General features: G+C 42.7%; 2 protein-coding genes across 3 annotated transcripts in view; both read left to right on the forward strand.

The window, feature by feature from the left end:
* Window positions 1-14,785, forward strand: part of PRPS2 (phosphoribosyl pyrophosphate synthetase 2) — a 32,138-nt gene extending 17,353 nt beyond the window's left edge. The window contains exons 5-8 of one of the 2 annotated variants that reach the window (XM_059911011.1): window positions 3,445-3,618; window positions 4,545-4,704; window positions 6,375-6,481; window positions 14,619-14,785. In XM_059911011.1, coding sequence (XP_059766994.1) covers window positions 3,445-3,618; window positions 4,545-4,704; window positions 6,375-6,467 — 427 coding nt within the window. In that variant the 3' untranslated portion in view covers window positions 6,468-6,481; window positions 14,619-14,785. Of the gene's footprint in view, window positions 1-3,444; window positions 3,619-4,544; window positions 4,705-6,374; window positions 8,979-14,618 lie in introns of those variants that run through there. The other variant, XM_059911010.1, reaches the window with a different exon arrangement.
* A 1,406-nt stretch (window positions 14,786-16,191) lies between these two features.
* TLR7 (toll like receptor 7) overlaps window positions 16,192-20,917 on the forward strand; it is a 30,232-nt gene continuing 25,506 nt past the window's right edge. The window contains exon 1 of the mRNA XM_059910233.1: window positions 16,192-16,291. Within this exon, the coding sequence (XP_059766216.1) occupies window positions 16,277-16,291 (15 nt within the window). The 5' untranslated portion in view covers window positions 16,192-16,276. The remainder of the gene's footprint in view (window positions 16,292-20,917) is intronic.

Here is a 20,917-nt window from a genome sequence, read left to right on the forward strand (position 1 = left end):
TACTTCAACTAAAAAAAAAGAAGATAGACCAGTTGACATTCCCAAGTATGGATGCCAGTGACTTTGTACACAGGCTTGCTTACACAGCAGATGATCGGACTTCTTTTACTTTACAGATCGGCTGGGTGATACGTGGCATCTCCTCCTGTAAATTCCAGTTGCGTGCGTAAGGTTGAGCGCTCCTTCTAGCACGTTTATATTTTGTTCATACCTTTTGCATGTTCTGTCAGCTGGAGGCCTCTTCCTCTGGCTTGTTAGGAGTTCTGTGCAGGCAGGAAGTGACATCTTTGCTTCTCGTGTGTAGCAAATAAGTCCCCAAGTTTTTCACTTCTTCCCTTTTTGTATTTTTCTTCTCTGCAAGACTTTTAAAACATTCTTATGTACTCCCATTTATCTCTGTTTCACATTATGGCTTCTGGGTTTATGAAGGATCACCCTTAACATTTTTCTTCTCCCATGATTTCCTATGTTTTAAGGGTTGCTTTTTTCCTTTTTAATGTTTTGATTTTTCTTCCATCTGAAATCTGTTTTGGAATAAAGAGTGAATTAAGAATCCAACTCCCCCTGTCCCCAGCTATCTGAATTGTCCCCAAAACTATTCAATAATCAATTTTTCTCACACTGATTTGAAATACCATCTTTTATTACACACCAGGTTCCCCCATCTACTTGCCAACTCCTGCTGAAAAAAATGCAGTCAGCTAGCCAGAGGAAATGGCCAGCAGCAAGATGCTGTTTTTGTTCAGATCTCCTTCAGAGTAGTTCCGCTGCGATCGCCCCTGCCCCCTCTCTGCCGGGAAAGGCAAGCTTTTTAGGGGCGTGCGTTTCAGATTTGTTGTCACCTCCATTCCTCCCCAGTTTTTGCTACACATCCTTGTCATCCTCATATCCTGGAGTAAGCTGTTCCCCAAACGACAAAATAGCCTCGCAGGTAACGCATGATACATACAGTTGACGTTATCTGTGGCTTCTTTGTTTGATGCAAGAAGTCGTATTTCACCAAGAAAAATAGATATCTATCTGACAAATTGGAACTTGCTGTCGTAGAAAAAACTTTGAGGCTTGATTTGTTCCAGGTACAACTTAGTATCTCCACAAAACTTAATATCGCCACAAGAGGTCACTTGTGGGTAGAAAAAAATAAACCTTAGGAAACACACCCCTGTTGAGATAGTCAATATTAACGTAAAACTCGTCTGGGAAGTTGGTGAAACGCAATAATTCAGATTTGACTTTTTTCGCTTTTCTTTTAAAGAGAATATAATAGTGTATCCAGAAGAAATGGAAATCAAACTATGTATTATTTTTGTCCTAGCTTTTTCCACCCAAGATTTCTGTATGATGCACTGTCTCAACATCGTATGTTAGGAATAGGTATTAAGTCTAAGTTATACACCAGGAAAAGAAGAGTTGGAACCTGCGGAGAAATAGGAATGTTCTCGCAACCCAGGGGGCTTTTTACAGGGATATTTTCCTTTATTCTCTGCTTCTGATGTTACCATTGGGTACCTGAAGTGGCTGGAGCTCCCCCACTCATGTTCCACGCCTGTCCCCACCCCCCAAAACCGCATAGCTCAGCTTCTTTCCCACGCAGGCCTCTGCGCCCCCTGCTGGTGTGTTTGTGCACAGGCTTAGGAGAGCGGATCACATGGCAGAACGCAGGTTATGCTTGGACTTGAGTTGCTTCAGAACTTCAGCCCCAAATGGTGGCGCTTCCCCACCGTACCGAGATCTTCCTGGTCCTTACAAATAAACAAAATTTTAATATATACGCACATACATAAGGTGTTCAAGAGTCTTTTCTTGGGAAAACCTGTGTTGTGTTCTGAGAAACTAGCTTTCCTTAATGGGAGTTTAAATGGCTTATCTTTTATGAATTGGCATATAGATAGTAGTACATGTTTTAGGGCGATTATGGGGCAAAATTTTGGTCAGCATTCAAATTCTATATATATATATATATATATATATATATATATATATATATTATATATATATATATATATATATATATATATATATATATATATGCCACAATTTAAAAAAATACTGGTTGTTGAATGTTCTCAGAAACAAGCAGGGGTAACCTGTGGTACACAGTCCCCTTCATGCTGCCCTCTTGGCCCCAGAAAGTGGGTTCCTCGCAGCGACTTGGCCACACTCGGCTTGATCAGAGCACCCATGGGACGCCACTCTTGGTTGCCAGCTGAGGAGGACGCAGTGAATGGGACCAGGACTTAAAAAGCGTCCAGAGGTTGTATCCTCCAGGCACTGCATACTAAATTAGGGTGTGTAAGTGTGTATGTTTTGGTTCCTCAATAAAAAGTTTTTCAGCTGAATTGCATCATGAGTGACCGTCATTTCAAAAAGTGAAACAGGAAAATCTTCATGTCACCTTATGTCTATGGAGTTATTTTGCGCTAAGTTTCATCATTGAAATCTATTCTTCACAGGAAAAATCTAGAATGTTCCGGGCTCACCAGCAAGCCTGGCCTGCCACTTTCTCCTCCTTTTGCCAGTTCAGGCCTTTCAGAGCTGATGACTTTTGAGCATTTGCCCTAGTTGCACAGAGGCCTGGTCTGTGATTACCATCTCTGGAGGCCTCGAGTCCAGTGAAGCCCCTTGTCCTAAGCGTACAGATTACATGGCTACGCTCACCAGGACTTTGTCCCCGCTGGCCGCTCCCTACACCGAGCAGTTAGTAGTTTCTAAATAACTTGCTTTTAGTTGTGCCCCTGACTTTAAAAGGTACCCACGAACACTAACCTGTTGAGTGTCAGCTTCTTAGCCAGGAGTTTTAGCCCATGGTCAAGGCGCCCTGGCTTTCTTCCCCAGCTGCCACAAACGCAAGGCCACATCCTAGCATGTTTCTCCCCTTGGGTTGCTTAATACATATCCCAGACCAGGCCTGGCTTTGCAAGGGAGGCCTGATTCTTGCATTATCTTGAGTATGGCTGGTCACGACAGTCCTAAAATACAGCTATGAAGAACACAATTTTTTTTGTATTGGCAGTGTTTGATGTATCTGTCTGTGTCTTTTTTTTTTTTTTTTTTTAATGAATCTAGAGTTTTTTAATATTCTGGGAATACGTTTTCAGAATTAGTCTAATTTTTTTCCCTATATATATTTTTTAACTTTTTATTTTATATTGGAGTATAGTTGGTTAACAATGTTGTGTTAGTTTCAGGTGTACAGCAAAGTGATTCAGTTATACATATACATGTGTATCTATTCTTTTTCAAATTCTTCTCCCATCTAGGTTGTTACATAATATTGAACAGAGTTCCCTGTGCTATACAGTAGGTCCTTGTTGGTTATCTATTTTAAATATAGCAGTGTGGACATGTCAATCCCCAACTCCCAATCTATCCTCCCCGCCGCCTTCCCCCCTGGTAACCATAAGCTTGTTCTCTGAGTCTGTGACTGTCTGTGTCTTTGAGCAGGGTCACGTCAATCGCAGACAGGTTGAATGTGGAATTTGCCTTGATTCACAAGGAGAGGAAGAAGGCCAATGAAGTGGACCGGATGGTGCTGGTGGGCGACGTGAAGGACCGCGTGGCCATCCTTGTGGATGACATGGCCGACACATGTGGCACCATCTGCCACGCTGCGGACAAGTATGCGCGTGCTTTGGGACCACTGAGGAGAGGGGTGGGGCATCTCATTAAGAAAGGAAGAATGTCAGCTGTTAAAAACTAGGCTCACTTTTCCTAATTATTACTGATAGCTTAGTAGTAGTTTTTCAGACCAAAGTCAATTCTAGGCCTATTTTTTTTTTTTCTCGGTAGGGAAAAAACTGTGGCCCTTCATGGCCTGGTTTTCATTTTCAAGGTTGAACTTTCAGTGTGTTTTTAAAAAAGTTCAGAGAAGGTGCTTCTCCTGAAACTGAGCACAGGAGGAAAAAGACAGTCTTTCGGCCTCTTCAGGCCCTCGCTTCCTTGGCTCGCCTTCGCTCCAGCCTTCTCAGCCGTTGGCTTCCAGGGACTTGGAGCTGCGCTGCCCCGCGTGGGAGCCGCCCCCCCAGCCGTGCACGGCTGCAGAACGCGTGGACTGTGGCCCGTCTGACTTGAGATGCGCCGGGAGGGTAGAATGCACAGCAGGTTTCAGAGACAGAACGGAACAAAGAGGGTATAATACCTCAGTTTTGTGTACTGATTGTACGGCAACATGGTGACATTTTGGCTTTACTCTTTTAAACCTGGGCAGTTTTGTTCCCTGGGTGACATTTGACAATATCTGGAGACAGTTTTGGTTGTGACAACTGAGGGGGGGGGCGTTGCTGTTGGGTAGAGGCCAGGGATGTGCTGCACAGCAAAGAATTATCCGGGCCCGACGTCAAGGCTGATAATCCCCGATTTAAGGGAATGTAAAGTGTTTGGCCAGCACAGACCTTAAAAGATCCTGTTTTAGACTGATAAATGTGAGTGAAATTGGTTTCCTGTTTTCCTTTATGGAACACACTGTTGCTTTTAAATTCACACTAAGGGGAGAATAGTTCAAGAATATTTGTGTGCACTTAATTTTTTTCTCTTTTATTTTATAGGCTACTCTCGGCCGGAGCCACCAAAGTTTATGCTATCCTTACCCATGGGATCTTCTCTGGGCCAGCTATTTCCAGAATAAATAATGCCGCCTTTGAGGCTGTTGTTGTGACAAACACTATTCCCCAAGAGGACAAAATGAAGCACTGCTCCAAGATTCAGGTACTGGCTACACTGCTAGCATCTTGCGTGTGTGACCACTTGCTAAGCAGATGTCAGTAGAGGTTGTAGCTTCCCGTAATGGGAAGGTATGATAACATGTTAGATGTCTGGGAAAGGCTGGGGCCAGCAGAGGTCAAAGTTATAAATAGTAAGTGAATAAAGCCAAAGTAAAGAACATTAAGAAACAGGCTGTGCTAAAGCTAAACAGAGTTACCACATGACCCCCCTGGTCCATCTCCAGGGTTATTCCTCCAAATCTGAAAACGGCTGTTCAAACAAAACCTTATGCGCGAGTATTCACAGCAGGCCTTATTCACGGTAGCCAAAAGGTGGAAATGACCAAATGTCCACTGACAGTTGAATGGTTAACCGAAGTGTGGCCTCTTCATACGATGAAATATTCCTCAGCCTTAAAAAGGAAGGAGACTTTGATACGTGCAACAACATCGATGAACCTTGAAAGCGGTATGCTAAGAGAAAGAAACCAGTCACAGAAGGACAAATATTGTGTGATGTGTGAACTAGATTCCACTTTCCTGAGGGCCCTAGAGTAGTCAGGTTCATAGAAAGGGGAAGTAGAGTGGTGGTGACCAGGAGCGGGGGATAGGGAGTTAGTGTTTAATGGTGCAGGGTTTCCGTTTGGGACGATGAAAAAGTTTGGGAAATGTTTACATACCACTGGGAATGTAATTAATGCCACTGAGTTCTGTACTTAAAAATGGTTAAAATGGCAACTTTTGTGGTACATGTATTTTGCCACAGGTTTTTAAAATGGGGGAGGAAAACAAAGAAGCAGCTTGGCTGTGCCAGGGGTCTCCGAGCTTTACTCCTTCTCTCCCTCCTGACTCGGGAGGCCCCCAGAGAGTTGGCAGTGATCACTTCACACCAACTGGCCTGAAATAAGTTGAAGGGCTTTGAGTCCTCGTTTTGCCTCTATGTCTTGGTGAACCTTGGCAGGTCCTTTCATTGCTGGAAGCCTCCATGCCCATCATTAGAGCATGAAGACGGATCAGAGTGATGCGCTTCGTGATCTCTCATCCATCGGAGAGCAACGCAGTTCATTCGGCACCAGGAGATTCATTAGAAAATGGTCAAAATAGCTATGCCTTAGATTTTCATGTCTGATTCTCAGTAGCTGAGAGTCAGCAAATTAAGGCCCCCGGGCCCAATCCAGCCCACCATCTGTTTTTGTAAATAAAGTTTTACTGAAACACAGCCATGCCCATTCATTTATGTATTGTCTGTGGCTGTTCTCAGGCTGACCCCGGAGTTAGATGATTTACAGCTGTGCTGTCAGACGTTACAGTTTCTGTGTTTTCAGAAACCAAGAGAGAGAAAAACCTTCCACATAATGATTGAGTAAATTTAATTTTAAAACAACAAGCACCCAAAGTAAAGGATGTGTCTGGTTAACAGCGGCCCTGAAAAGCCTTTGAAGTATCTGCACTGAAAAATCTCACTTCCAGGATCCCGTACAGGATAGTAATTTGAAGACAGACCCAAAACTCTCTGTCCTCTCAGAAGAAATGGCTGCGGGGAGGTTCGATAGTGGCACATCTTACGTGCTGGAGAGAGCGTTTCTAGGCTTTCTGGCTTCTAAGTTTCTAATTAAACATGACTGAGATGTCCCACTTTCCTCTCCTCTTTTCTGTCTTTTCATTGGTGTTTAGGTTATTGACATTTCGATGATCTTGGCCGAGGCGATTCGAAGGACCCACAACGGTGAATCTGTGTCTTACCTGTTCAGCCACGTCCCACTGTAAATCCAGGATGTGAGGTGTGGAAGCAAGCCTGCTCTGGCTTCTGACTTGCGTGCATTTGTCTGATTTATTAGCTTTAGGACTAAGCAGTTATATTAATGCAAAAGCATCAGATCTTTGTATACTCCGAGGTCCACTGGTTTTCCCCCTCTTAAAGCTCTCGACCATTTATTTCCAGTTTGGTGGGGAGGGCAGTGGTTATTTGATCTTTAAGTGAGCAGTCTTAAATGAGAAATGTTTTTGTTATCTTGATTTGTTCTGATAGGTGACCTTTTTTTCCTTTGTTCTGTCACTGCTTTGAGGCCACAACTTTCAAGTTTATAATTCCATTGTGGAAGTTCATAGTTTATGTATTTCAGGGTTACCAAAGGTCACCTCAGATTAAAGCCTCTGTGTAAATATAGAATGATAATGCCTATGGACATTTGGGTGAAACCCTGTAGAGAATTAGCCTTTTGCTTCTAAGTGAACCTTAGAGAATTTACAATACCCTGAATTTTGAGTATTTGTTTTAGTGAGCAGGTTTCCAATAAGCCATTTTGGTTATTATGCTTAATTTGGACCAAATTTTATGTAGCTGAAGATGGCCACTGACACGTTTATTTCTGGTAAACATTAGACATATCAGAGGCAATGTAGTTCAGTATTTTTTTATTGCCACTTCTAAAAATCATAACTGTCACTTCTCTGAAATACCTTGTTCTAAAATTCCAAAATTATGTTCAGCAATAGAGCTGACTGAGAAACTGTTTTGAGGTAGTCTGCAAGTTCAGTGTCACATCCATGCTGTGTCCATCCCAGATACACCTCATGTCCTGCCATCTTTTTTTTAATGTCCTGTTTTTAGCTCTAGCTTTTACTTTGCCTTTTTTCCAAGAGTTTCATGTTGTGGATTTCCATCACAACAAAGACTTCTTCCCTAAGTCCCCTCACATTTACTAGTCTGATCTCTGTTTTGCTTTTGACATGAGAAAAAGGTGAATTGTTTGTGGGTGCCTCCAAATACATATTTAAATATTATTTCCTTAGTGTTGATCTCATGGTCTTTTGCCTTTTGTAATCACAAGTAGCAAGCGTCCTAGGCAACAGATTATTTTAACTAAAGCTGTTACATGAAAAATGTGGGTGAGAAAGGCCTACAGAAAAAGGACAAATAAGGAAACATTAGTTGCTCCATGAAGTTAATGTTCAAATGGTGGCCCAGGAGTGATGGTGGAGGGAAGATAGCTTTATCCACAGGTGGCTTTTGATGACTCCTGAGTGAGGCGCCCCCGTCCCCGGTGGCAGGCGGCAAGCATCAACTCTGAATTTTCCTAAGTGCGCGTTGGTGGACAACCAACTGAGTGCTTCCGCCCCCAAAGAAGAAAATGTGCCTGCACAGACAAAGCCCAGGAATAATAAATAACAATCTCCTCCTTCTGCTGAATCTCAAAACTTGAAGAGAAGAAAGTCTCTGATCTAAATTCTGTGGGTGGAAAAATGAAATCTGTTTAAGTTGTTAACAAATCTGAATAGCAATCTTTAAGGTTTCAAACTTCACTACAGCAGAGGGTGAATCAAAGTTTACAAGTATCGTTTTAGTCATTGCAGAGACTAGCATTTTGCTGTACCTTAAGAGGGCTTTTGAGAAAAAATCATAGCGTAGCCTGGTTAGGGTCAGCTATGCAATACGATGGGCTCTATCTAGACGAGAGTTGATTTGAGATATGTAAAGAGCCTGTTTAGATGTATGTAATTTTTATTTTTGACAAATGAGTGATATCTGTATTTCTTGAAATTTCTATGCATAGAGAAATGAAAATGTAGTTGTGAACGCACGCAGGTAGACAGCTTGGCATCCCAGTGTAGACATGTTGACAATGACTAAAACCAGTTGATTTAAAGGTAGTCATTTCGTCCAAGATTTAAGAGTCTAACACACAGAGCTAGTTTTAAAATAATGATCTTCAGATAAAGATATAAAAATCGGTATTGTCATTCTCTGAATTAAGAATTGATTGTTTCTATGGTTATTTATCTCCACTTTTGTATTTTAAAGTACTTCTGGTACATCTATCAACTAAATAGACTAGACGTAGCCCTGCGCAGCAGCAATGTAGACCTTAACTATTTTGATGGTCCAGTTCAAAAAAGATGATGAAGACGGCCTTGAGAGCAGCTTAATCCCAGAACTTGTGCGTCCCTTGCTGCTTATGTGGAAACATTTCAGTGAAACCACCAAATACATTGGTCCTGTCTGACTCTGCTGCATGGCGGTTGACTTGGAGTACATCTAGCCAAAAAGGGGAGCCAGAGAAATATGAATATACCAAAGTTGCTCAGTTTCCAACTTAAATTACATTAACCAGCTTAAAGAGATTCGTATTATAACTTTCCTTTGGTAGATACGATGTCAAATAGATTCCGGAACTACATCATTTGCAGTGCTTGTATTGGTTTAGAATATAGGATTCGAAGATCTTCCAACACTGTACTAAAAACATTTCAATAAAATCATGCTCCTTCTTTCTTTCATACTTTGTATCATCATTGTGGAGTAATATGTTTTGATGGAGTGATGTGTTTTGATGGGTACCTTGAAGTGTTTGCTACATCATGGCTGTAGCCCAGCATATAAAGTTACAGAAAAGCCAGAAGTTCATTGAAGTCAGCTCTTCTCCATTCTGAAGGTGTTGCCGAAGAACTGATGAGCAGTCTCCTTGCCCCAAAGCATAATATCTGGGCCACGTAAGAGTTCTAGACGTTGCCTATAAAATTGAAGATTGCACTGTGTGTTTATACATCAGAGTAGTCGTGTTCAATATCCGTAGGTTGGAATGGACCAAACTTAAATGTAAGCCCCATAGAAGTTTTTCACATGCTTTGAATTCAGAAGCACCAGGAAGAGTTTGAGTTTCCCGCTCCCATAAAACAACTGTCACCTATTCTGTGATACTTTTACTCTCGTGGGGATGAAGTAAAAAAATTGTTTTTGGCCACACCGTGCGTGCAGCATGTGGGATCTTAGTTCCCCGACCAGGGATCACACCCGCGCCCCCTGCAGTGGAAGTGCAGGGTCTTAACCACTGGACCACCAGGGAAGTCCTGGACAAAGTAAACTTCTAATTACGGTTCTCCCAGGAAAGCTCAGCTTTAAAGTGTGGGTAATGCTGAGAGTGGCAACAGTTTGTCTTAAAAAGTCCCAGTGAAATATAAAGAACTAAAACCAAGTCAGCTGGAGAAGATCACAGTTTTAAGACAAAACAGGATAAAATGTAATAGAAGGGAGGAAGAAAATGGAGAGATGGAAACACCAAAATCACTTCACCAACTTTACAGTTTCACCTCATTAATGCTGTCACACATGCCTCCTTGGAAGTGTTTGATTTCATATGGCAGGTCCTCCCCAACCCACCAGCTGGCCTACTGGCTGGACGGGCTAAGCATCCAAGGGGAAGATGTGATACTAAGAGGTTCAGAGGGTCGAATGAGGCTGGGGAGGTGAGACAGGGCTTTGTGAAGGGACTGCTGTTACCGATGGTACTTCACAGCAGAATTTTCCAGAACCACTGGCTGTACTCCAGCATGGACTGAAGCAGGACAGCACAGGGTGTCTGGTACTTATTATGTTAGAGTGAGGATAGCCAGTGAAGATGGAAGTTGGGCTGAAACGTACTGCCTTATCCTTTGTGTACATTGCATGCAGAAGTTGACAGAGTGGATCCTTTTCGCTGCAGATCTTCACCTAATTGGTTTATCTCCTGCACCCCGGGAACACAGCCCTCCACCTTTTCCCTTGCTTTCCAAGTCCACGTTCTGGATTGGTTTGATGTGTTGTCACCTCTGAGCTCTTGTTTTCTCTCCTGAAAGAGCGTGGTGCTCAGAAACAGACTCCACCACTTACTAGAGTTAAGACAATGACAACAACAAACCCTCTTTGGGCTAGTTGCTTACCCCCTCTGTGCCTCAGTTTCCTTGTATGTGAAGTGGGATAATAGTACCTCTCTCAGAAGATGTGATGAGGAGTAAACGAGATGATATCTGTAAAGAGCTTAGAACCGATGGTTTTGTACATTAACCTCAGTTTTTAGAACAGGCATCTTATTTCTTCCCTTTGAGAGAATCGAAGTATGAAGAAGCAAGATTTTCATGCACTCTCTAGATGCTAATCCATGTGCCTGTGAGCTAGTCACAAACACGATCCACTCACCCAGGGGTACATTGTCCTGGCACGTGACCGTCTCCACCAAGGGTAGCATTTGGTGATGACAAATGGTTGCATGTTGAAGACACTTTGCTGGGCTGTAGAAATGACAGGAGTGGATGACATGTGGTAATGGAGATGGTGACCAATTGAGGCTGTTTACAGCAACCTGATTCCATTCACTATCACAACATTAAAAAAAAGCAGTGCCCAATATAAACAGCAGTTTTCACTGTTCTAACGGCTAAGTCCTGTGGTCAGAAGAAAACCCAGCTGAACTCATTCCACAAGAGCAATAGAAAGAGACTGGCAGAGCAAAAAATGTAATGCAGTGGAAAGTGCCCTAAATTGGGGCTGTGGCGATCTAGGGTCTGGTTCCTGACATGCTACCAGCAAGCTGTGTGACCTGGGGAGAATGTCTGTACCACTCTGAGTCTGAGTATCTTTGTGAAAAAGAAGGGGTAGATGATTGCTAAAGTCCCCAGCAGTTTGAACAGGCCCTGACCTCTATGCTAGATTTAGTTGGACTACTTCTAACTGAAGGCTGTGGTCCTAATGTGGCAAAGATGGTTCCTTCTCCATCAGGTGAACAACTTGTTTGGGCTTGCAGGGGACTTTCTCAGTGCTACCTCTGGAAGTCTTGCATCCCAGGAAAGCCTGCAGTCCTGGGCACGCCAGGGTGCTCGGTCACTCTCATTCTCTTTCTTCTAACGTGGATAGTTCTGGATCCCCAGCACCACCTTGGCTAAGGAATCTCACAAGCATGGCTCTGATCTTGTGCCAGTTGCAACACAAAGGAGGCTATATGACAAGCCCAACAATGTGCCAACGACCTGTGGCGTCACAGTTTTTAAAAAATCCATTGTCAATTAACTGTAGAAGCTGAAGGCTGTAGTCACAAATAAAAGAGGGAAAAGGGGGGACACCTTTAGGAAACGCATTCAAGACCTGGCTTGACTGCCAGTCCTTTGGCAGAGCTGCCTTTAAAGCCATAAGTGGTCTTTAGAGACCCCGGGGAACAGTCCAGGCAGAAGGCAGAGTGCCCTAAATATTTGCTGATGGACGTCGCCCTTCTGTGCTTTGAGGGATTCTTAGGTCTGTGAGCACTTGACCTTCAGTGTCTGAGGATGCATGATTCTCTGATTTTCCCTATGCAGAGAGTGTTAAATCTACTATCTTCTTGCCTCGAAGCTAAGACTGACCATGAGTTACAGAAAAATTGTGAGGACTTAGACCGAACTTGTGTCACTTTGTCAAATCATCAGAGGGATTCTTTGGGGGCACATTTTAGTGTATGTTTGCTATAGAATGAACTCAGGAAGTGCCACTGACAGTATACTTGTCTGAAGAACCAAGGAAGGACCCGAAACTTCCTGAAGCCTCAGAATATCCTGTTTTTAGGACCAGGGCTGTAGAGCAGCCTCCTGAAGTATTGAAAGGGACAGACCCCTCTCGGCAGTAACTGTGCATTCATTTCCCCACTGACGGCTTTCATAGCCTTACAAAGAGCAACACTTCAATGAAGACAAAATTCATGAACAGTGTCCTATGAATAAAAGGGCTCCCCTGTTGGTGCAGTGGTTAAGAATCCACCTGCCAATGCAGGGGACACGGGTTCGAGCCCTGGTCCGGGAAGATCTCACATGCCGCGGAGCCACTAAGCCAGTGCGCCACAACTACTGAGCCTGCGCTCTAGAGCCCACGAGCCACAGCTACTGAGCCCATGTGCCACAACTACTGAAGCCCACGTGCCTAGAGCCCGTGCTCCACAACAAGAGAAGCCACCGCAATGAGAAGCCCGTGCACCGTAGCGGAGTGGCCCCCGCTCGACGCAACCAAAGAAAGCCTGCGTGCAGCAATGAAGACCCAATGCAGCCAAAAATAAATAAATAAATAATTTTTTAAAAGATTAAAAAAAATAAAAGAGCACATGGAGGAAAACCATGGCACAAGAAGGCTGGTTTTTGGTGAGTCAGTAATTTCTTACTGACTTGCATTGGTGCGGCCGTAAATGCGGTCTCGACCCTTGTCATTTGGAGGTGTTTTGTTTTATGTGTGCAAGTTATAGGAACTATAATTCATCTGAGAAATACCTCTTGCTCCTCTGTCTTTTGACTCTTATGAACATTTTGGCTCAGACAGATGTCAAATGGAAGATTTGTATCTGTAGTCTTCTGGGCTGCCTTGATGATTTCTTCCACGGGCAAAGTGAAGGAGGGGGTCTCACACTCACTCACCCATTCGTTCTTGATGGAGCAGTTACTAGGAGGCCGTTGTGTTAGGATGGGGCTCTGAGGTAAATACCAGATAAATGAAATACGTGACCAAGGCTTACATGTATTAAGCCATTAGCGTTTACGTGGATTGTTTTATACACAAGCATGTGATGTAGGCAGCGTGGGAGGATGATCGCCCTGCCCTTGCAGACAGGATCATTCATTCGGAGCAAGGGCAACAGTGCGAGGTTTTTGTTGTTTGTTTTTTTGTTTTGGGGTTTTTTTTTTAGTATTTTTGTTGGTGTATTTCTCTTTCAGTATTGTAAAAAAGAAAATCTACAGTCAGAATCATTTATGTCAAGTCTACCAAGACAGTCACACTCAGCATTAAAATGTAAATAGAACAAAGGAGCGCTTGTTTAAAAGGTGCATGACTACATCTCTTCCAGCTTAAAAACCTGTTTAAGATACTCTATTGATTTCATAGCCATTTCTGGTGCGCTTCTGCTGTTAATCATTTTTTTCCTATGATTATTAGCTTCTTAAGTTTATTACATATTGTCCTCAGAGCCAATTTTATCGTCAATAAACGTTTCAAGGTCCCTGACGGAGGTGTTTCAGGATGGGGTTGGGGGAGGGAAGCTGGATGAAGGAGGGCGCAGCAGGCTTTCTCTGGGGCCAGGCACCTCCCCTCGGGGAAAGAGCCCTTCCGCTCCTGCCCCCCTTTGCCCCTCTGGCCATTTTCTTTTGCCTCCCAGGATAATTTCTTTCTTTTTTTGGGGGGGGGGAATTGCACATATTTATTATTTATTAAAAATTTTTATTGGATTATAGTTGATTTACAATGTTGTGTTAGTTTCAGGTGTACAGCAAAGTGACTCAGTTATACAAATACACAGATCCACTATTTCTTTCTTTCTTTCTTTCTTTCTTTATTTATTTTTTTATGGCTGTGTTGGGTCTTCGTTTCTGTGCGAGGGTTTTCTCTAGTTGCGGCAAGTGGGGACCACTCTTCATCGCGGTGCACGGGCCTCTCACTATCGTGGCGTTTCTTGTTGCGGAGCACAGGCTCCAGACGCACAGGCTCAGTAGTTGTGGCTCACGGGCCTAGTTGCTCTGCGGCATGTGGGATCTTCCCAGACCACGGCTCGAACCCGTGTCCCCTGCATTGGCAGGCAGATTCTCAACCACTGCGCCACCAGGGAAGCCCCAGATCCACTCTTTTTGATTCTTTTCCCATATAGGCCATTACAGAGTACTGAGAAGAGTTCCCTGTGCTATACATTAGGTCCTTATTAATTATCTATTTTATATGTAATAGTGTGTATATCAGGATAATTTATTTCAGGGTTTCTCAAGCTCAGCACCATTGGCATTTTGCACTAGATAATTCCTTGTCGTGGGGCCGTCCTGTGCATCGTGGGGTGTTCAGCAGCATCCTGGGCTTCTACTCTGTAGATGTCAGTAGTAGCCCGCCGCCTATTCCCTGGGGGCAAAAATCGCCCCTGGTTGAGAACCATTGATTTATTTTAACCAGGACCTTCTTCCTTAATCCTCTTCCTGACGTTCAGGTCAGAATTCCAGAGGAGATCCATCCTGGCCCCTGGCCCCTGGTCCACTCTCAAGTAGAAAAGCATTTTAGAACGAAGTGGATAAGACAGTGGCAATCATAAGTCACTTTAAAAACGTAAACACCAGTGTTTGCTACGACATGAAATTTTACACCAAAATAATTGCATTATCCTTTTGATGCAGGGCTTCAAACACCGATCCCTACGTCTGCCATGAATTGGGGTGAGATCCCTACTGCACAGCTGCGGAACTGGTGCTAAGGCGGAACCCGCTTTTAAAAAAACACAGCAAAGAAGTATGTGCAGCATATTATCATGTGTGAAATAAAAAGGGGGATATATGTGTGAAAAGCATAATTCTGACTTTGGGAAGAATAGGGGCCCCTCAAGAAGGAAATGGGAGACATCACCCTATATATAAAAAATAGGGTTGGGATGGGAAAAGACAAGGCCACACAAGTTTGTGGAATCTATCATTCTTTTGGCTTGTTAGCTATCAAACTGAGTTGTTCTGGTCAAAAACAGAAATATGCCTGACACGAAAGCCACTTATTTTATGATCCATCCATATGCCTGACACGTTTTTTGTTTGAATCAAGAAACTGATTAAGGTAATCTTTAAAGAGGTGACTGAATTTTAGTCTGACTTCAGCGGTGACATCCAGAGAGCAGAGATTCCCGTGCGCCTTGCAGGTGGTGGGTATCCGGGCCCTTCCGTGATTGAACTCTCATAAGATGGCCAGAGTCTAACATGGTCAAACCGTAGAGCAACTCACCTCTCTTGTCAAATGTCGTGGAATTGATAAGATTTCGGAGTTAGATGGAACATTTGAGACTCATTTTACAGATGAAACTAAGGCCCAAAGAGACAAAGTGACCGGCTCAGTTAAGGTCACACTGTTCCTTAGAAGAAACGCTGTGGGTGGTAAATGGGCCTCTTGCTTCTGCCACTGGAGGTGTTTCCTCTAGCCCAGGTGTTTCCTCCAACATTCTGATCACTATCTCAGGAGGGTGAAGGAGTTTATCATTAAGCCTCAGGGCAGTGAGAGAAAGCACAAAATATGGTGCGGTAACTTCCATCAACCTGGAATGCTTGCTTCTGCAGATTTGGTTGTTCGCTTTCCTTCTTCCAAAAAAAGGTCTTTCGTCGCACTCACGGCATTTGCCTGGTCCTTCTTCATAGTCATGCCAACGTGGGGAGATTTAAAATAACAACCCTGGGTCATGGGTGTTTTTAAGGTGACAGTAATTTTGTAGGGCAGTGGTTCTCAAAGTGTGGTCCTGGGCTAGTGGCATTGCCAGGAAACTTAGGAGAAATGCAGATTCTCGGGCCCCGCCCCAGGCCTATTGGATCAGAAACCCTGGGTGTAGGGGTGTGGCAGGCACGGGGTTTGATACACTGAAGTTTGAGAACTACACTGTAAGGCTAAGTCCTCTAGTTTAGTAGTTGGCAAACTTGGTTGCCTATGGGGCCACCTAAGGAGCTTTTTAAAATATTGCTGAAAATGAGATTAATTTAAAAAAATGTATAACTGTGTGGTGATGGATGTTGACTAGACTTATAGTGGTGATCATTTGGCAACATATACAGGTATTGAATCATTATGTTGTACACCTGAAACTAATAAATTCTATATGTCAATTACACCTCCGTTAAAGAAAATGAAATTGATGCCTGGGCCTTGCCCCCCAGAGATTCTGACTTAATTGGCCTGTGGAGCAACCACTGTGCAGCCAAGCTTGAACCATCCCTGATGGCTGAGTCCGTGCTGCGCGCCGAGCGCACGCGCCACCCCACCCCCACGCATCGCACAGGGGACGATCCTTTCCTTCTTGAAGAAGATGGTTCTGACTCTAGTAAGTTACAATCAATTTAATTACACTTAATTGTAATTCTTGTATTCAGCTGAAAAGTTATGCCTACTCTGCGGACATTTGGAGAGAAGAGCAGCTTTCAGTTTATCTGAAGATTCAAATGTACCTAGATTAGAGATTTCTGATATTTGTTTTCACTTACCCAAAAACTATAATTGCCAGGCACTTAGTAACTTGGAACATTTGAGTTGTTTCTAATGCTTTGGTTTTATGGACAGAAAAAGACAATGTTTATTTTCTAGAAACACAAAGTATAAGATTCCATTGGTGAAAATAGAGTTATTACCAAAAAAATGTTAAAATTAACAATACTTAATCATTTGTAATAATGGGTTCAACACACACTCCTTAATGTCTAAGGAATTTCCAGTGATTTTATTAATATGGGAATCTCCTTTAAAAAAGTGTTTTTAGGAGGGAAGCTGGAACCAAGAGAAAAATAATAGGAGCAGTTTTATTTAACACCGTATTTTTCAACACCGTCGATCAGTTAAACAACCGCAACAAAAAGTCAATTAAATCAAGGAGTCTATTTTTTTTTATTGAAGTGTAGTTGATTTACAATGTTGTGTTAGTTTCTGGTGTACAGCAAAATGGCTCAGTTTTATAGATGTGTGTGTATATGTATATATTCTTTTTCAGATTCTTTTCTATTATAGTTTATTACAAGATATTTATTACAGTTCCCTCTGCTATACAGTAGGACCTTGTTTATCTAGTTTATATAAAGTAGTGTGTATCTGTTAAACCCAAACTCCTAATCTGTCCCTCCCCCCCTTCCCCTTTGGTAACCATAAGTTTGTTTTCTATGTCTGTGACTCCATTTCTGTTTTGTAAGTTCATTTGTATCATTTTTTTCGATTCCACATATAGTTGATGTCATGTGATATTTGTCTTTGTCTGACTTCACTCAGTATGATAATCTCTAGGTCCATCCTTGTTGCTGCAAATGGCATTATTTCATTCTTTTATTTATGGCTGGGTAGTATTCCACTGTATATATGTACCACATCTTCCTTATCCACTCATCTGTTGATGGGCATTTAGGTTGCTTCCATGTCTTGGCTATTGTGAATAGTGCTGCTGTGAACAACATTGGGGTGCATGTATCTTTTCAAAGTATGGTTTTCTTCAGATACATGCCCAGGAGTGTGGTTGCTAGATCATGTGGTAGTTCTATTTTTAGTTTTTTAAGGAACCTCCATGCTGTTTTCCATAGTGGCTGCACCAATTTACATTCCCACCAACAGTATAGGAGGATTCCCTTTTCTCCACACCCAAGGACTCTTATTAAAAAAGGATCTATACGTGACTTAAATATTGTATTTTAACTTGAATTATATAAATGGACTTATTTGGGGAGACAGTTCTCCACAGGTCTCTTGCAGTTCTGTACATCTCATGAGCAGAGTCATTGAGAGCCTTGGTTCTGGATAATCTTTTCAAGGATGTTTATATAGCAAGCAGAAGATAGTGGATAGTTTTGGAAGACAGAGATAGCGTCCCTTTCTGGGGCAGGTGGCAGGTTTGATTGCTGTCCGGTCTAATAATGACAGTGCCTCCCTCTGGGCAAAATTCAGTGAGGTTTGCTTGCAGCCCATTACAAATGTTTGGGTTCTCTAAACTCGGGGTTCCTCAGCTGTGATGCAAACCCACTTCATGCATAGCATCCACCCAGAGCCGCTCCGTGGCATTGGGGGGACAAAGGGAACCGCTACCTGCTGTGCCACGAGTGCTAAAGTCCTTTGTCCCTGACCCAGGAGTCTCTTGTATTCTGTCAGCATCCAGGAACCTGTGGCAGATGAACTTGTTAGCTGGCAAGGATGGTACTATCTCAAACCTTTCACAGTGCCTGACAATTATATTCACCAATTATTTTTAGGTAGGGCCAAGACCCCTTGAGTATGGGTCCAGGATTACCTGTCTTCCATAGACCGTACCTGGAATACATTAGCTATTATTTATCTTTATTTTTTTAAAATTTTAACTGGAGTGAGAACTTAAAAACATATGCACAACAATCTGAGTACAGACTCTCCAGATATTTTCCCCTTTTTATTTATCTCACCCACATCTAACTTGATAGCTTATTTTTATTTATTTATTTATTTATTTATTTATTTATTTATTTTTGGCTGTGTTGGGTCTTGTTTTTGTATCCATTCAGCAAGCTTATGTCTTTTGGTTGGAGCATTTAATCCATTCACGTTTGAAGTAATTATCGATATGTACGTTCCTGTTACCATTTTCTTAATTGTTTGGGGTTTGTTTTTGTAGGTCCTTTTCTTCTCTTGTGTTTCCCACTTAGAGAAGTTCCTTTAGCATTTGTTGTAGAGCTGGTTTGGTGGTGCTGAATTCTCTTAGCTTTTGCTTGTCTGTAAAGCTTTTGATTTCTCCATCGAATCTGAATGAGATCCTTGCCAGGTAGAGTAATCTTGGTTGTAGGTTCTTCCCTTTCATCACTTTAAATATGTCATGCCACTCCCTTCTGGCTTGTAGAGTTTCCGCTGAGAAATCAGCTGTTAACCTTATGGGAGTTCCCTTGTATGTTATTTGTCGTTTTTCCCTTGCTGCTTTCAATAATTTTTCTTTGTCTTTAATTTTTGCCAGTTTGATTACTATGTGTCTCGGCCTGTTTCTCCTTGGGTTTATCCTGTATGGGACTCTCTGCACTTCCTGGACTTGGGGGTCTATTTCCTTTCCCATGTTAGGGAAGTTTTCGACTATGATCTCTTCAAATATTTTCTCTGGTCCTTTCTGTCTGTCTCTTCTCCTTCTGGGACCCCTATAATGAGAATGTTGTGTTTAATGTTGTCCCAAAGGTCTCTTAGGCTGTCTGCATTTCTTTTCATTCTTTTTTCTTTATTCTGTTCCGCAGCAGTGAATTCCACCATTCTGTCTTCCAGGTCACTTATCCGTTCTTCTGCCTCAGTTATTCTGCTATTGATTCCTTCTAGTGTAGTTTTCATTTCAGTTATTGTATTGTTCATCTCTGTTTGTTTGTTCTTTAATTCTTCTAGGTCTTTGTTAAACACTTCTTGCATCTTCTCGATCTTTGCCTCCATTCTTTTTCCGAGGTCCTGGATCATCTTCACTATCATTATTCTGAATTCTTTTTCTGGAAGGTTGCCTATCTCCACTTCATTTAGTTGTTTTTCTGGGGTTTTATCTTGTTCCTTCATCTGGTACATAGCCCTCTGCCTTTTCATCTTGTCTGTCTTTCTGTGAATGTGGTTTTTGTTCCACAGGCTGCAGGATTGTAGTTCTTCTTGCTTCTGCTGTCTGCCCTTTCTCATTCAGTATTCTAATACATGACTTTTAGAGGCTGCATAGTATTCTAAAGTAAAATGTTTTGAATCCAGTATCCTTCAAAGAATCTGAAACAACAGATTTTGCCTTAAATACATATCTCTTTATCTTTCTCTTGTATATATCACAAGTGGTAGACCATCACTTTGGTGGTTCTGAATGAACCATGCTTCCCAATATTCACGTTCTTGCGGAGTGCCTTTCCTTATTGACTCTGGGCTTGGCCAATAAGTAGGACATTAGCAAGGCTGATGCAAACAAGGCTTAGTAGTGCTTGCACACTGGGGCTTATCTGTATTGAAATGCTCACTCTTAGGATCTAATCACCATGAAAAGAAGCCCACTCTAGCCACATGGAAAGAAAAAGAGCAAGAAGTCACAGCCTCCCAACCATCCCCACCACGGCACCAGACAGGTGAACAAAGCCGTCTGACTGCAACCTCATGGAAGACCCCAATTGAGACAAACAGAACAGCCCAGCAGAGCCCCAGCCAAATGACAGAATGGTGAACAAACATAACGGTTGCTGTTTTAAGCCGATACATTTTGGAGTGGTTTGTTACACAGCAATAAATCATTGAAACATGATAACTTTTAATATGAACAGTTACATCAAATATGGAAAATAAGCTCAAAAAGGACTTTTTGTTATTATCTGGTTGAATTGCTGAGGTCCTGGCTGATTAGATGACTTTCAGAAAGAACATGGGCAGTGGAGTCAAAAAAAACATGAATTGCAACCCGGATTTGCATATTAGATATATGACTTCTTAGAGTATCAGCTTCCTCGGGGGCAAACCCGGTTTTAACAGTAGCTACCTCGGGACTTCCCTGGTGGCGCAGTGGTTAACAATCCGCCTGCCAATGCAGGAGACGCAGGTTCGTTTCATCCCTGGTCTGGGAAGATCCCACGTGCCGCGGAGTAACTAAGCCTGTGCGCCACAGCTACTGAGCCTGCGCTCTAGAGCCTGTGCGCCACAACTACTGAGCCCGCGTGCCACAACTACTGAAGCCCGCGCACCGAGAGTCTGTGCTCCGCAACAAGAGAAGCCACTGCAATGAGAAGCCCATGCACCACAACGAAGAGTAGCCCCTGCTCGCCACAAGTGGAGAAAGCCCGCGTGCAGCAGTGAAGACCCAATGCAGAAATAAATAAATAGGTAGATAGATAAATAAATAACTAAAAACAATAGACACCTCACAGGTGTTTTATTCTTAGGCTTTGCGAGTGATGGAGCTTCTAACTCAATGGCGTGATAAACATGAAGGAATGTACGGGTGTGAGGTCACATTTTTATT

The sequence above is a fragment of the Balaenoptera ricei genome, chromosome X, assembly GCF_028023285.1.
Source record: "Balaenoptera ricei isolate mBalRic1 chromosome X, mBalRic1.hap2, whole genome shotgun sequence".
Taxonomy (NCBI): domain Eukaryota; kingdom Metazoa; phylum Chordata; class Mammalia; order Artiodactyla; family Balaenopteridae; genus Balaenoptera; species Balaenoptera ricei.